At 37.0% G+C, this 13762-nt stretch overlaps 3 protein-coding genes across 3 annotated transcripts; 1 reads left to right on the top strand and 2 right to left on the bottom strand.

Moving 5' to 3' along the window:
* Positions 1-1365: 1365 nt before the first annotated feature.
* Positions 1366-1999, top strand: LOC113698022 (large ribosomal subunit protein eL39x). The gene is made up of 2 exons (XM_027217688.2): positions 1366-1506; positions 1615-1999. The coding sequence occupies exons 1-2, from the start codon at positions 1504-1506 to the stop codon at positions 1765-1767; spliced, it is 156 nt and encodes a 51-aa protein (XP_027073489.1). The 5' UTR covers positions 1366-1503; the 3' UTR covers positions 1768-1999.
* A 1124-nt stretch (positions 2000-3123) lies between these two features.
* Positions 3124-5538, bottom strand: LOC113699165 (protein SPIRAL1-like 2). Its single transcript, XM_027219308.2, has 3 exons — positions 5382-5538; positions 4457-4723; positions 3124-3494 (listed from the first exon to the last, which is right to left on the bottom strand). Exons 2-3 carry the CDS (start codon positions 4703-4705, stop codon positions 3414-3416), a joined length of 330 nt encoding a protein of 109 aa, XP_027075109.1. The 5' UTR covers positions 4706-4723; positions 5382-5538; the 3' UTR covers positions 3124-3413.
* A 2976-nt stretch (positions 5539-8514) lies between these two features.
* Positions 8515-13405, bottom strand: LOC113697965 (putative methylesterase 11, chloroplastic). Its single transcript, XM_027217602.2, has 5 exons — positions 12692-13405; positions 11102-11338; positions 10587-10730; positions 9652-9783; positions 8515-9258 (listed from the first exon to the last, which is right to left on the bottom strand). The coding sequence occupies exons 1-5, from the start codon at positions 13043-13045 to the stop codon at positions 8986-8988; spliced, it is 1140 nt and encodes a 379-aa protein (XP_027073403.1). The 5' UTR covers positions 13046-13405; the 3' UTR covers positions 8515-8985.
* Positions 13406-13762: the final 357 nt, after the last annotated feature.

The following is a 13762-nucleotide window of genomic DNA, read 5'->3' as shown; positions in this document are numbered from 1 at the left end:
ATATCATCAATTATACTAATAATTATATATGTGTACTAATACAAATTATTAATTGTTATACTAAATTTGCTAATACATTTATACTAAATCCCTAATTACACTTAATACAATAAAATTTTTTTCTTAAAAAAAACACAAGCACAATAATGAATTAGTGATTGTATTTGTGCCAAAAGTGAAAACTTGACTACTTTAGTTGTATTTATTTCATCATGTTGGATTGTATTCAAATAACTTTTGTTTGATTGTTTTTATAAGTTTCAATTGTGAAATTACAATGAATAATAATTTGGTGATGTGTTGATATTTTAGTACTTGATTATTTGCAAAAATTTAACTATAATAAAATTATATAACCCTGTGGAAGAAATGGGACGGGTTAGGGGAGCGGCGGACGGGGCAGGGGGGGGATTTGTCATCCCTACTCAAGAGGTCAAATGCCTTCACTCTAGAAAAGAATTGCTAACATGACAAGGTAAATGTTTACTATTAAACAAATGATTAATTTCCTATACACGGTAATGTATACATTTTCATCATTAAATGCATGACATATAATTCGAATTTAAATTTGAAACTCAAATTTTGCATATATGTCATATATCTAACCATGATAGTGTATATACCGTTAATGTATATAAGATTTACTCAATAACAAATAGGGGGAAAAAAAAGCACGCACACGCCCAAAGGTAGAGGTCCAAAGAAACATGTTCTTTATATGCTTGCCTTGTTTGGATTGCTTGTTTCCGTCGGAAAATATTGTCGTTTTTCATGATCACATTTCCCTATCACATTTTTCCCTCACATATATCAAATCACTACAGTAATTTTTCCATGAAAAATGACCGAAAATGCAATCCAAACACAACCTTATATTCCGGGTACACACATTTATTTACGTTACTAATTGATTTTAAATGTTATGTTCTATTTGGATTTTTTATTAAGTAATGATTCACACCCTTCATTTTTAGCTTCATAAACTCTCTTTTTTGCTTTTTTTAAATTAGGTAAATATTCTGGAAAGCTCTTATATTATGTTTAGCATTACAGGCTTTCCACGGTGAAAAAAAAACACGGGCAATTTTTTCTTGGGTAAAATAAAGATCTAGCATAGATAAATAGTAGTAAATTCTTTTTAGTTCATTACAAAAGTTTTCCTCCCATATTTGCTAATAATTTCTGTCTCTACTTTCTTGAGGTTTACTTTTGTATGAGTATTTGTTTTTCTTTTTTGACTCAATTCTACGAGTACTAGTGGGAGACACCCTGTTTGGGCTCATCTGAAAGAGTTTGGGTAACTGGGCCAGGCGGTCAAGACCTCAGAAAGGTCGTAAGTAGTCCGCCCCATAACTCCAGAGTACATATAGTCCCACTATATATGTTCATTTGATTTAGGGTTTATGTTTCTCGGCCGCCTCGCTTTCAGCCTCTCTGCAGCTATTCCGAAGCCAACCCATCCTCCCGCCGGTGCTCTCCTTCAACTTACAGCAACCGAAGATGGTAAGCTCCTCTGACTTCATCTTTCTCTTCTATTGCTTTCCGTATTCCTTCTTAGTCGTGAATCGTGACTGCTGAAATGCGTTTTGTTTCTCTTGGACGTTCAATCAGCCGTCCCACAAGACCTTCATGATAAAGAAGAAGCTGGCGAAGAAGCAGAGGCAGAACAGGCCCATCCCTTATTGGATCCGCATGCGCACTGACAACACCATCCGCTACAATGCCAAGCGCCGCCACTGGCGCCGCACCAAGCTCGGCTTCTAAATTTTCTGCGTCCGCCGTCACCATCATGTTACCTTTATTTGTCTCGAGCTTTTTACCCTCCCCCTCAAAAAAAAAAAAGAACTTTTGGTTTAATTAGTAGCTTAATTAAAGATGGTGGTGTTTTAATCAATTTTGGTGTTGTTATTATCCTTATGACTGTTTCGTTGTAGGTCTCGAACGAATTTCATTTGATTCGAAGTCACAAAATTGAAACTTTAATTTGATTGAAGAACCTTTTTGGTAGATGTTCTGTTGTTTCCTTCATTTGTGGTTTATAGTTTCTACAAATGCTTTGAGTTTCTTTGTTCAAAGCATATCCTAAGCTTTCTTTGGCTTTTTTATTGTTTCTGGTCTGCTAGGCCCATTTTTAAGTTGATTAGGTGTGTGATATGTGCTGAAGGTGTTTTATGACTTTCAGTTGGCATTTGTTTGTGCTCTTTCTGAGATCTCTGAAGCTCAACATTCAGCAGGGTGGGACTTTGATAGATAGAAGATAATGATTAGATGTGTTCATGACATGCTTGTGGATTAAATTGGGGTTTAACCGTTCTACATTATTCTGGTTAACAAACCTGTTTTGGTTGAAGGAGGAACGGCATTCAAATCTCCTCGAAAATAGTGCCGAAATTTAGTTTATTTTACTTCAGACTATGCGGTAGATTTTGATCTGGGGCTGATTTGATACAAATTTGGCAATCAATTTTTGAAGCTCGATTGATAACAAAGCTGGTGACTGGGATTTCTGCACTTCTTCAGTTTAGAGGAAATGGATTGTATAAATTTTTGCTTTGAGTGATAAGAGACCTCTTCAATTGACAAATAATTCTTGCTAAAGAGCCTATGTACAATCGTCAAAATCTACCATTCTAGAAGTGCAATGCAGATTCAGGGTTTAGCGTTCGATAAGTTGGAATTAGCACAATCTTAGACAATCCAAACCAATGAGCCATGCATTTTGACCGCATAAAATAAAAAACAAAAACAAGAGTGGCTACCTCCCCTCTTAACGCAATTAATAGGCAGTTGTGAAGCAAAATGAGAAATAGAAATACAATCCCTTGTCGATCGTAAAGGTTTAAAACAGAAGCACAAAACAAAATCGAAAGCTGCAAATTTACAGCCTTCGGAGAGCACAAAACAAAAACTAGAGCAGCAAATTTACAGCCTTTCCCGATTGTGAAGGCCTAAAGCCCGAAAAGTAAAAGCAACCCTCTGTTTGGAGAGCGCTTCGTTCTGACTATCGCTCTGTATTCTGACCTGCACTCCCAATACACAGCGTCATTGTCACAAAACACAGCTGATGTACATAGCGTCATAGTCACAGAACATAGCTGATGTACTGCTAACAGATTACTCTTCATGAACACGTAGCAGTAACATATCACTCAAAAAAAGAACATGTATCACTAGCATATTACTTCCATTAACATGCCTGTTCCAATAGAAACAAGAGAGATTATCAGCAAATGCCTTCGTTTCCAGCATTGCTTTTATAACTCCCATTGTCAAATTCAATCACGGAAGTGACTGAAAATTAGACAGTTCCACATAAATTTCACGATCCAAACATCAAATAATAAGGAATTTTTGTTTTTCAAAGTAATTGCACAAGCAACAGGCCACAGGCCACAGGTCTCAAGTACAAATCATTTCTTGCCATCACCGAACAGGTAACCAAGTGAAGAACCACCGCCAGGAGCAGCATGGACCTTGGTTGACGGCCTTTCCTGCAGTAAGAAGATTATGATTCTTAGAAATGCTTGGCAGCTTCCAGAAATGTCAAGACAAGCAAAAGCATGATGGCTACCCACTATAACTAAATCAACAATCAAATCAAGCTCTCAAAAGATAAGATTATTAACACTATGCACCATCTAGAAAGTGCAAACCTATTTGGCTATCAAGTTCAAGGGATGGCAGTACGCCATTGGGGTGGAGGCAGAGCACAAGTTGCATCTGCTAATTTGCAGTTGCTAAGTTGCATCTGAAACTGATCTAGTATAGTAAACAGATAATACTGGTGTCTCGAAATCAATTGCAGTTTGCTTATCAAGGAAGAGAGTGTTCTATGATATAGACCGCAAACTGGCGAAATACGTAAGAATCTTCTAGGAGGATTAACATGACAAATATGGTAAACCTCCATAATTCTTTCTTTTAACAGAATGGAGTCATGATAGCATCTACAGCTGCCATGAGGATTTGTGCTAGAGATGCTATTGACGATTCCAGCAGGTTCATAAACATGACACATCCAAAAAAATTGCAGTAAAGCCTTATCACCAGTCAGCTAACCCATCAGCTATGCATCATAGAATGACAGTAATGGGTAGCGAAGTGACTCTTTCACATTAAATTGTCCAGAAGGAATTTAACTTGCATATCATACTAATACTCCTCCAATTCATTAGTTCAACGATGAATCAAAATGCATAGATATGTTCATAGCTTATTAACCCATGAGGCAATGTGTGCGAAAGATTATCTGATACATGCATTGTGTATTGCAGGCTAAATGTTGTATTTGATTCTGACTTAAACCCAAACTATAGATGAGTCAGATTGTGGATCTCTTTCCAGGTAAGGTAATGCTTCTTTACGTCCTCCATGCAAGCAATACTTATTCCAGAGCAACAAGAACTTGACAATACATAATAAAATAGCATAGAACTAACGCAAAGAGTCATACCGTCAGAAAATTTCCACAGTTTTGGCCATCTGCCCGCATATAGTTGTTGGCGTTATTACTTTGAATGCCGGCTGGAACTTGCTTAATGGCATCCACAGGCTGTGAAACAGCAGCAGGCTTGGTGGAAGACTCACCATTTGAAGCCTTAACTTCAGTCTTAGCAGCTGGAGGAGTGTTAGCGGCCTCTCCACCTCCAAAGAGGTAGCCCAGAGAACTCTGACCTCCCCCAGCACTGACTCCCCGACCCATTCTCTTTCAGTAATCTTACTGTATCAACAAGAAGCCATAAAATTTCTTACGATTTCATCGAGAAAACTAAACATGCTAGATCGAGTTGTCCCTATAGATCAGTGGCACAAACATTCATCAAATTAACTTTTTACAACAACGGACTGATACTGAACTACGAGAAAGAAATCTACGCGAAAAAAGTTGAAGGAGATCCAATTCCTAAACTTGTAGCAGTGAAAATTATTGAAGTAACTCAACATAAATCCACATTGAGAAATCATTCACAGTTTAAACGAATTAAACCATCTATCCAACAAAAGGATCTGATAAAAGACAATTACCAGGTCATGAAAATTCCGCGAGTCACCTAAAATCTAAAATTTCTAAAAACGCATCAACTACAATTGAATCGCTTGTTTCATCGTTAGTGCTAAAAACTAACCGATCTAAAACCAAAACAAACAGATCATTTAACAAATGCTAAAAATGAAAACACAGAAGCTAAAAAACGGATCAGCGAGAGCCAAAAAAATAAGCTTCAAACTAGTCGGAATTAACAACATATAAAAATTCACATTTTGTTGAAATTACTAGAGCTCTTAAAGATTGAGACAAGAAGACCAAATCTGAACGGTTAGGATAAAATGACTAATATGATCGATTGGTTAGAAATTTTCTTATGACTCGTCCTTACCTTTTTGAATTTGCTTAGCCGAGACGCAGAGAGGAAAGAGAGAGAGATGTTTGGTTTTAAGTCGGGAGGGGGAGAAGAAGTAAGGAGCAAGTGAGGTTTAAATTGAGGGAGCCCCAAAGCGACAATAATAATTGTGTGTGTGTGTGTGTGTGTGTGTGTGTGTGTGTGTGTGTTTTTTTTTTTTTTATACTTTTTTTGGGGTTGCGGGTGGGGGTGTTGGCAAAGGACTATTATGCTGAAACTGAAAGGCCTGAACGTAACGTACTTCAAATTCAAAGCAAAAAAAATTAGCAGTAGAAATTCTTGGAATAATTGGTTTCTAATAATTACACATAAATACCTTTTAATATCAAAAATTACACTGCCCTCCCATTTCATTTTGAAGTGACCAGGTATCATCTTCAACAACAGTAAAGTGACTGAAATACCCTTACAAAATCAGTCCCTAGAGTCCTAGAAATATGGGGAAAAATAAGTCTTCCAAGCATAATATTTTTCTATTCAATTTATTAGTTGTACTACTTGTAAAACTTGTCGAGCAATAAATGCTGGTAATGGAAGAATGAAAGATTAGTTGAGATTGTTTCGAGATAACAAACCTATATAATGTGGGTAAATGAACAAAAAATTATAATTGTTTGGATAAGGTATTATTTGAAATATTATTTGGAATAATTACTGTAGTACGTTTTGTGATGTGATGTATGTGAAATAAAAAGGTAATTGGGAAATATAAAAAGGTGGGTTGGAAAATGTATTTATGATGCAAGCGAAATATTATTTGAAATATTTGTGCTATCCAAACACTCCCAGCGCCCAGTTTTTTGTATTGTGAAAGGTGCTCCTAGATGTTATTCCTATATGATAAAGAAGGTTTCAGTTTATTATTCAAGTTTTGATTTTAGTAACAATTATGATACTAATGATTAATTGTATAAAATAGGATGTCACCTATAGTTGCATATGACATTGTAATTCACTACAAGGGAAAGAGAATCAGGATTCTTAATATCGGTCTTGATAAGTACTCTTACATAGAACTATCGAATGATATTTGTGAGAAAGTACTTCATGAATTACCTAAAAATCTTAATTATTTGCTACATATGAAATGTATGATTCCAATGAGTGTTGCAACTATGGATGCCAATACTGATAGAACAGTCATTGGAAAGGTTTAAGTTACATGAAAATGGGCTGGTAATCAACTTGTTTTGTGGATCATATGAACGCAATTCCTCCTAATATGCTTGAATCGAACAACATGACAACTTTTTGTGGGTATTCAATAAACTTGAAGTGTATGACCTTGTTATTTATTATATTTAAAACTTGTTTTAGTTTATAGTGCTTTGTACATCTAGAATCTTTGATTTCGAAGTTTGGTAGATAAATTTCTACTAAATATTGTAGATGAATTTAAATCCACTATTTCGTGCCCTTGTGGTTCTACCATTATATAACTACCAAGTCTCAACTTTGGGGGTACATTTTTACAATTATATTCATATTTCAAATGAATTTTACAATCTGAATGAAATGAATATAGCTAGCAAATGCAGGTCGATCGTTATCAATATTTGGGTACCGCTGCACTTCTAACGATTCTTGTAAGACTTTACTATTGAGAATGTTGATTTTAATGTTATTTTCATGTCCCAAGGGGATCAACTTGGTGCCAATTTTTCTTTTTTATTGCCATTTTTCTTACCCAAAATTTTAACTCATTTTCTTGTAGGGTCAATAAGGGCAAACTTGAAATATAATTGTTTGACAAGATTGATTCATTACTTTTAAGATTACCTTTTCTCATATGGGGCTTAATTTGTCATCAACTATGTCAATCAAGGGGAGGGCAGTATAATTTTTCATATTAGAGGGTATCTATGTGAAATGTTTAGAAACCTCAAGAGAGGTTTCTGAAATTACCCCTACATTCTATGGCTTAATGTGTCATGGAATGTTAAAACGCACAATTCCATGTTCTGTGATTCAATAAAGTAGCATTAATTTCCAAGGCCTCTGTCTCACAATTATTAAAGCACACAAGTAGGAACAAAGATGGCCGTGGATGGTTACTAATCATGCCTATTTTCCAAGGGTTAATTCCACTTTGCACCCTTCTACTATATTTGGAATCTTACTTCGATTTCTAAATTTTAAAATAAAACACTTTAGTCTGTAAAATCTAAGTTCTGCCCCACTTAAATAAAATCGTGGGACAAATTTTACAGTTAAAGGATAAGGTAAGACAAATTTCATGCTTTTTTGAGACTAAACTTTAGGAATTAAAGAGAGACGGAAGTGGGAATTCAAATATATTTGAAGGATGTAAAGTAAAATTAAGCCATTTCCAAACTTTGTTCATGACATACCTCAAAGCTGTTTTGTAATCTATTTGACTTTGTTTGAATGATTGGATTTTGGAGTTGTTTTCAGGAAAACAAAATTTTTTTGTTTTTAAAAAAAAACTCAGTCGGAAAAACGTCAGTATATTAAAGTATTATTTACTTAATTTCATGTTTCTATCTCATTTCTCCTATTTAAAGTTAGACTTTGGCAAAGGCATGGGTTGACATTCAGGTGCTTTGATTTTCCATCACCCTGTGTAATTTGTTGTCGGCATAAGAAGAAATTCACTTTTTGTTTTCCTTTTCTTTTTTCCCTTTATATTCAATACAATACGTTTGGATTGCATTTTTCATGAAAAAATAACTGGAACGATTTGATGTATGTGAGGGAAAAAAATAATAGAAAAATATGATTACGAAAAACGAAATAATTTTTCAACGAAAAACAGCAATCCAAACAAGTAATGGAAAAAAATTACCAGTTAACAGCTCATGTAAATTACCAATTTACCAGGTCTGCCTGACCTCATATATTTATGGATGGCTATCACATGCGACCCATTTAAGACTCATTTATTTTGTCACTTGCGTTGCTCCATTATTTTGGTAATGGAAGATGGGCATGCAAAAAGCACGCCGTGTGCACCGAAAGCTAAACCAGTTCAGATATTCAAATTGGTTTTGGAAAACTTATCATGACTCGTGTGTGAATATATCGAAGAAGTTATTTTTTTTTTTTTGTTTTAGTGACACAGAAATAATTTGTTCCAAGGCAAATCAGATTGCGTCCAAAAATTGCAAATGCTCCTTTTTCGTTTCACTCCCTTTCGATTCTTGAAACAGATCAGCACTTAAAAGCAGTTCGCCAAACCCCGCAGCGGATTGACATTGCAAGCGGAAGAAATAGAAACCCAATTGCAGGCGAAGATGTTCAACCACAAGTAGTGGCCTCCTCTTCTCCGCTCCCCACCTTACCTCCATAAAAATCTAGAGCCCTCGCTCTCTCTCTACATCCAGTGATTCCATTCCACACAGCATAATTTTAAATGCCACCCATCTCATAATTTATTCATTGCCTTCACACTTGCTTAGAGAAACAGACAGATAAATTGACCGTTTTATTACTATCTCACTCCGGAACAGAGTGTCTGGTGCAGCTTGTAGTCTGTCTGAAAGTCTGGAGGCAAATTTCATAAGGTGTGCCAATTCTCAGGTCATGTCAGTTGGACTCTAGGGAATGCAAAGAAAAATGCTCATGGGATCTTTGAAATCTCTACCAACAGCTTGTGTAGGGCTTGAGGCTTCGAGAAGAAAGGTGAGTGGTCAGCACCTTTTAGACGAAAAACCTTCTCTGGGGGACTTTTGCTTACCATACTCTCCTGCACAGAGATGGGTATGGCATTGTCATCTGGAGTTTCAATATAAAACCGCCTAACAGTACCATACTTGGCGTCAGAAAGACACAGCTTCTCCAAAACTGGCAAGAAGGGGATCGGCCTCATGGAGACAGATGCTAAAGCAACATCCTGGCAAATGAACAGAACCACAGAACGAGCATGAGCAAGAGCATACATGCATAAACACGGCCATCTTAGCAAAGATATAAAGCAAGAGGCATGCAAGAGTAACCAAGCAAATTGGAAACATGACGATCCCTTATACAGCCATAAAGTTAAACTAGGCAAGCACACTCGAGCATCCGTCATCCTAAGCATGATCTAACCATCCAATTGGCATGGTAAGCTGGACAATGATTTAACCCACTACGTCAAAAGCTACTAGAAGCGAATTGCCACAGATTCCCATTCAAAAATTTCAATTTTGTGCAAATTGTAAATAACATTCCTGAATATCAGGACTCATCCCCCTTCAGGGCCATCTATTACAAGAAAATCTGTACCATGTATAGAGCACACTACCTTAGATGGACTCTGGTTGAACAATAAATCCCTTAAGAGAGACTTATCCAGATCAATAGCGGTTGGAGGGTGACCATTCCCATTGGCATAGAGAAATATTTGTGCCTGTCGCATTAGATCATTTGAATCTGTCTGCAAAAGTTACAGAAATTCAGTAGCACCCCAGAAACGTTGTAATCAGTAAGCACACAGTTGAGTGAACACCAGCACTGAAATACATAATATGAGAAATTTTAAGAACGACAGCTTATTTTTAATTCAAGAGTTCATTATTTCCAGTAGAGCCTCTGCAGCATGAGTTTTTTAAGCTAATTATAAGGATTACATCCAAGATAGCCACATAAACTCATATCTGAGGACATTGATAGCTGCTAATGCACGTCTGTTCCAGAATCCAAGAGCTGCTTATAGATAATGCAACTTGCTACTGAGAAGCATAAGCACAGTATGGCTCTAGAAATGCCTAATTCTCAAAAGTGCCATACATCTTTCCACTTGGATTTGTTTGTTTAAAAGCAACAACCCATCTCTGTAGTTGAAAATCGTATTGCATTTTCCCTCACAAATATCAATGGTCCCCTTTTTTCCCATAGTTTGCCTGTGAGAATATCCCCCCCCCACACCACCACACACCGCTCCTCCACCCCCCCCAAAAAAAAGGGGGGGCAGATTAAGAGCAAATTCAGCATGTCAAGTAGATATCTAAGATACACAGTGCATAAAATCCACAATTAAGACTACTAGATGGTGATAGAATGAAAATCATTCTTCAGAAATTGTGCTGTCAGTGTCTGTGTGTGAGCCCCCAAGGGGGGGGGGGGTTTCTATGACAACCACATCCACACTTCATACAGTACTGCAATAATTAACTGAGCTAAGAGTTCCTGAAAAAAAATTAAAAATAGAATCCATGTATGGTGGGAGGAAGAACAAACCTTCTGCGAGAACATGTCAAGGGTACTTTGGCCGCTAGTCAACATTGCTGCAGCTATAAAAACAGCTTTTGAAACTTTAGAGGGGTATAGCTCCATAGAATATGATAAACACGCACCGCCAAAATCATGTGCTACCAAAATTACCTGCACGTGGGGTCAAATGTGTAAAAAAAGACTAACTTTTCAAGTTTGTTATTATGCTTTGTTGCATCAGACAACATTAGCATGGCACTTGAATATAGTTCACTCCATTACAAGTTCAAACAATTCTGCAGAGGAAGTTAGCAGTCAATATGGCAGATGAATTGTGTAGGTATAACACAAAACTAGGGCTGAAGCTCAAGTGTCAAGCTAACCCACAATAGCTAGTGAGCACTGGACAGAGGGATTCAGGCATTCACTCTTCTTTTCTATTAAAGAATCATTGTAGCTCTAGTATAAAAAAAATTACAAAAAGCAGCCAAACAAAAGTTGAGCTTGACAGGAAAGATCAAATGATGGAACTGAAAAATGACCTTCTCCCCATCTGCAAGCTTTTCAAGGAAGTCACATAGTGGCTTCACGTACTGTGAAAGACTTGTGATACAATTTGTGTCAAATGAATGAACTCCCGAACCAGTCAAATCTATTGCAGTAACTTTAAATCCAGCTTCTTCTAAAAGAGCTATGCTTTTGTACCAACACCATGCCCCAAAACCACCACCATGAACAAGGACAAAATGGTTTGTCTCAAGACCCTCAAGCTTTACATCCTGGCAAAGGGAAAACAAGTTAAGAATGATGCAATAGAATAAACATAAGCATTGACCGAGAGTGCATACAGAATCCGCCCCGGGGGGGGGGGGGGGAATGCGGATCTTTTCCAGCCATCAGCATATCTAGCTTTTATACGAGTTTAAAAAAATAAGAAATAAAAAAGGATTAAGAAGTATGCTGTGCAACATTACCCCAACATAGATTACAAACTGAAACCAGAAAAAAAAAATTAAAAAATGAAAAAAAAAATTCTTGAATCCTGAATTAACATCCTCGTGCATAGGCAGTAGTTTTGGATATCAAAAGTTTGTTTTCCAATTCCATAGATGCCAAATTTGAACAACTGGGAAAGAAGTCAAGGATAAAGCACCATAAAACCATCCTTTGAGGGAAATTCTAGTCGACAAATAGAAAACCTTTAGGAGATAGCTTGTTAGGGTGCAAAATTATACTTTGAAACTGTTCTCAATTTTTCAGGCCATAATATACTTTCACCGGATACACTTTTGGCTACCATGAAAAGTACCTCAACAAAGTATTTACTCCAGGAACAATTGTCTTACCTTGGTAGTTAAATATGCACAAAAAAAAAGTGCAGTAAATAACTCCAGCTTGTTAATAGGAATATCTTCTATGTGCCCATCTATGCTTGTAGTTCTAGAATCATAATCAGGCATCTTTACAATGCAAGGATATACTACAAAACTGTTAGTCTTTTACATTTGCCCATAAGAAGCAACATATAGAAGTACCTGGGGGAGACAGGACAATGAAAAAGACATTTTTGTCCACATGCCAAAAATTTTAGCATGAACGAATATATAAAATTTTTAAATACTAACAAAATTCTACAAGTATGTGATTGAAAAAAAAAAAAAAAGAAATGTCAAATATTCCAGGCAACCACCACTACCAGCCGCTGTGTAATTTTCGTATGTGTATGATCATAAACCTTTTTTTTTTCCATTGATGCAAATATAAGACCAAAGCTTTAGTCGTTGGCCTGAATTTGATCGCTGATTTTAATCAGGTCAGGTCCTAAAGTGTTATTCCAGGATTGCAAATGGAACATTAATACGAATACAATAGTCATACGAGCCTCATATCTCGAATGCGATTGTAATTTGTTTGCAAAGAAGAAGAGGAAGAATATGAAAGGTGATGAAAAGAAACGGCCAAAATAACAAAGTCCTCGACTAATTTAAGGATCACCTCAATCAGTTACCTTCCAATTGGGAAAGTTAGAAACAATATTGGAAGTTCATGATGAAGAAATTACTATGAAGGAAAAAAGAAGAGGGGGGGGGGGAGGGAGGATTTCATGTATGATGATTTATTATGAGGAGTACCTGATTGAGCAGCTGTTGAGGGTGCAGTAAAGGATCAGTAAGGGAGCGGGCTCTGGAGCTGGAACTCCTAGGCAAGGTCTGATTCCTTTTAGCGCTTCCTCCGTTGGGATACCTCAAAGAAGTTGACCGATCAAAAGGCGCGGCGGCGGCGGCGCCGGAGTTCTGCAACTCCTGTTGCAAGAGGATCGCGGCAGCCAAAGCTCGCTCGTGGATGATGGGTTCCTCTTTCTTAGTGGACCGAATCCTGGACCACCTATTACTCCCTCCATTTCCAGCCGATGACGACGACTGGTTAGTCAGCCGTCTCGACTGCTTCTTCCTCACCGTCGCCCTCCGCGAAAAACACAACCCCATTAGCAGCTCTTTCAGCAATTGATCACATGCAGCAAATAAAATTTTTTTCCCCTTTTTTTGAATAATAGTAGTACTTCTGTGATGGGAAATGTTCACTTGAGATGATACAGGTATAGATATAGATATAAGTAAGTATCATTAATCGGGAAGGTTATGAATAAATGTGATTCTGCTGGACGGTGGCGGGGGCGGGGGATAAGGAGTCGCTAGGCAGTAGCAGTAGGGAAAGTGGAGGAGCGGGGCGAGTGGGGTTTATGAAATTCTCACATTACTTCTATTAAAAAAATGAAAAAAAGGTGTGAGGTGGGCAAAAGCTATTAGTATTTGGGATTGGGACGTGATGTTGGTCATTTTGTATCTGCTAAACAAGTTCTTTCCTATTCCGGTCAATAAATATACTCCTGATGCACCGTGGTTGTTGAATGTTGAATTGTAATGGCTTTAGAATTTTCTATCTTTGAAAAGATTCTAGGCCTAGGGTGTGTTTGTTTGGACCGGAAATATTTTTCCGAAAAATATTTTTTCACAATTTCTGGTGTTTGGTTGTCTTAGAACTGGTGAAAATATTTTACGCAAGAAATTATTTTCCTCATTTCGATGTAAATCAGCATCCTTAAATGAGGATTTGAAGTTGTTTTCCAAAACAATGCATCCGTTGATAAAGTTGAAACTCTTGTCATTTGTTGATAGAAGAACATTCAATCCAGATGACGACGC

This window comes from Coffea arabica, chromosome 7c (genome assembly GCF_036785885.1).
Source record: "Coffea arabica cultivar ET-39 chromosome 7c, Coffea Arabica ET-39 HiFi, whole genome shotgun sequence".
Lineage (NCBI taxonomy): Eukaryota > Viridiplantae > Streptophyta > Magnoliopsida > Gentianales > Rubiaceae > Coffea > Coffea arabica.
Note: the sequence above shows the minus strand (reverse complement) of the source record. Positions and strands in the feature narration are given on the sequence as shown.

Excerpts from the sequence above, each read along its gene's own strand:
- LOC113699165 (XM_027219308.2), bottom strand. The coding sequence starts at position 4,705 with ATGGGTCGGGGAGTCAGTGCTGGGGGAGGTCAGAGTTCTCTGGGCTAC. Across the intron at positions 3,495-4,456 it reads ACTGTGGAAATTTTCTGACG|GAAAGGCCGTCAACCAAGGT; the intron begins GTATGACTCTTT and ends TTCTTACTGCAG.
- LOC113697965 (XM_027217602.2), bottom strand. The coding sequence starts at position 13,045 with ATGGGGTTGTGTTTTTCGCGGAGGGCGACGGTGAGGAAGAAGCAGTCG. Across the intron at positions 11,339-12,691 it reads CTCAACAGCTGCTCAATCAG|GATGTAAAGCTTGAGGGTCT; the intron begins GTACTCCTCATA and ends TCCCTTTGCCAG. Across the intron at positions 9,259-9,651 it reads TCAACCAGAGTCCATCTAAG|GATGTTGCTTTAGCATCTGT; the intron begins GTAGTGTGCTCT and ends TTCATTTGCCAG.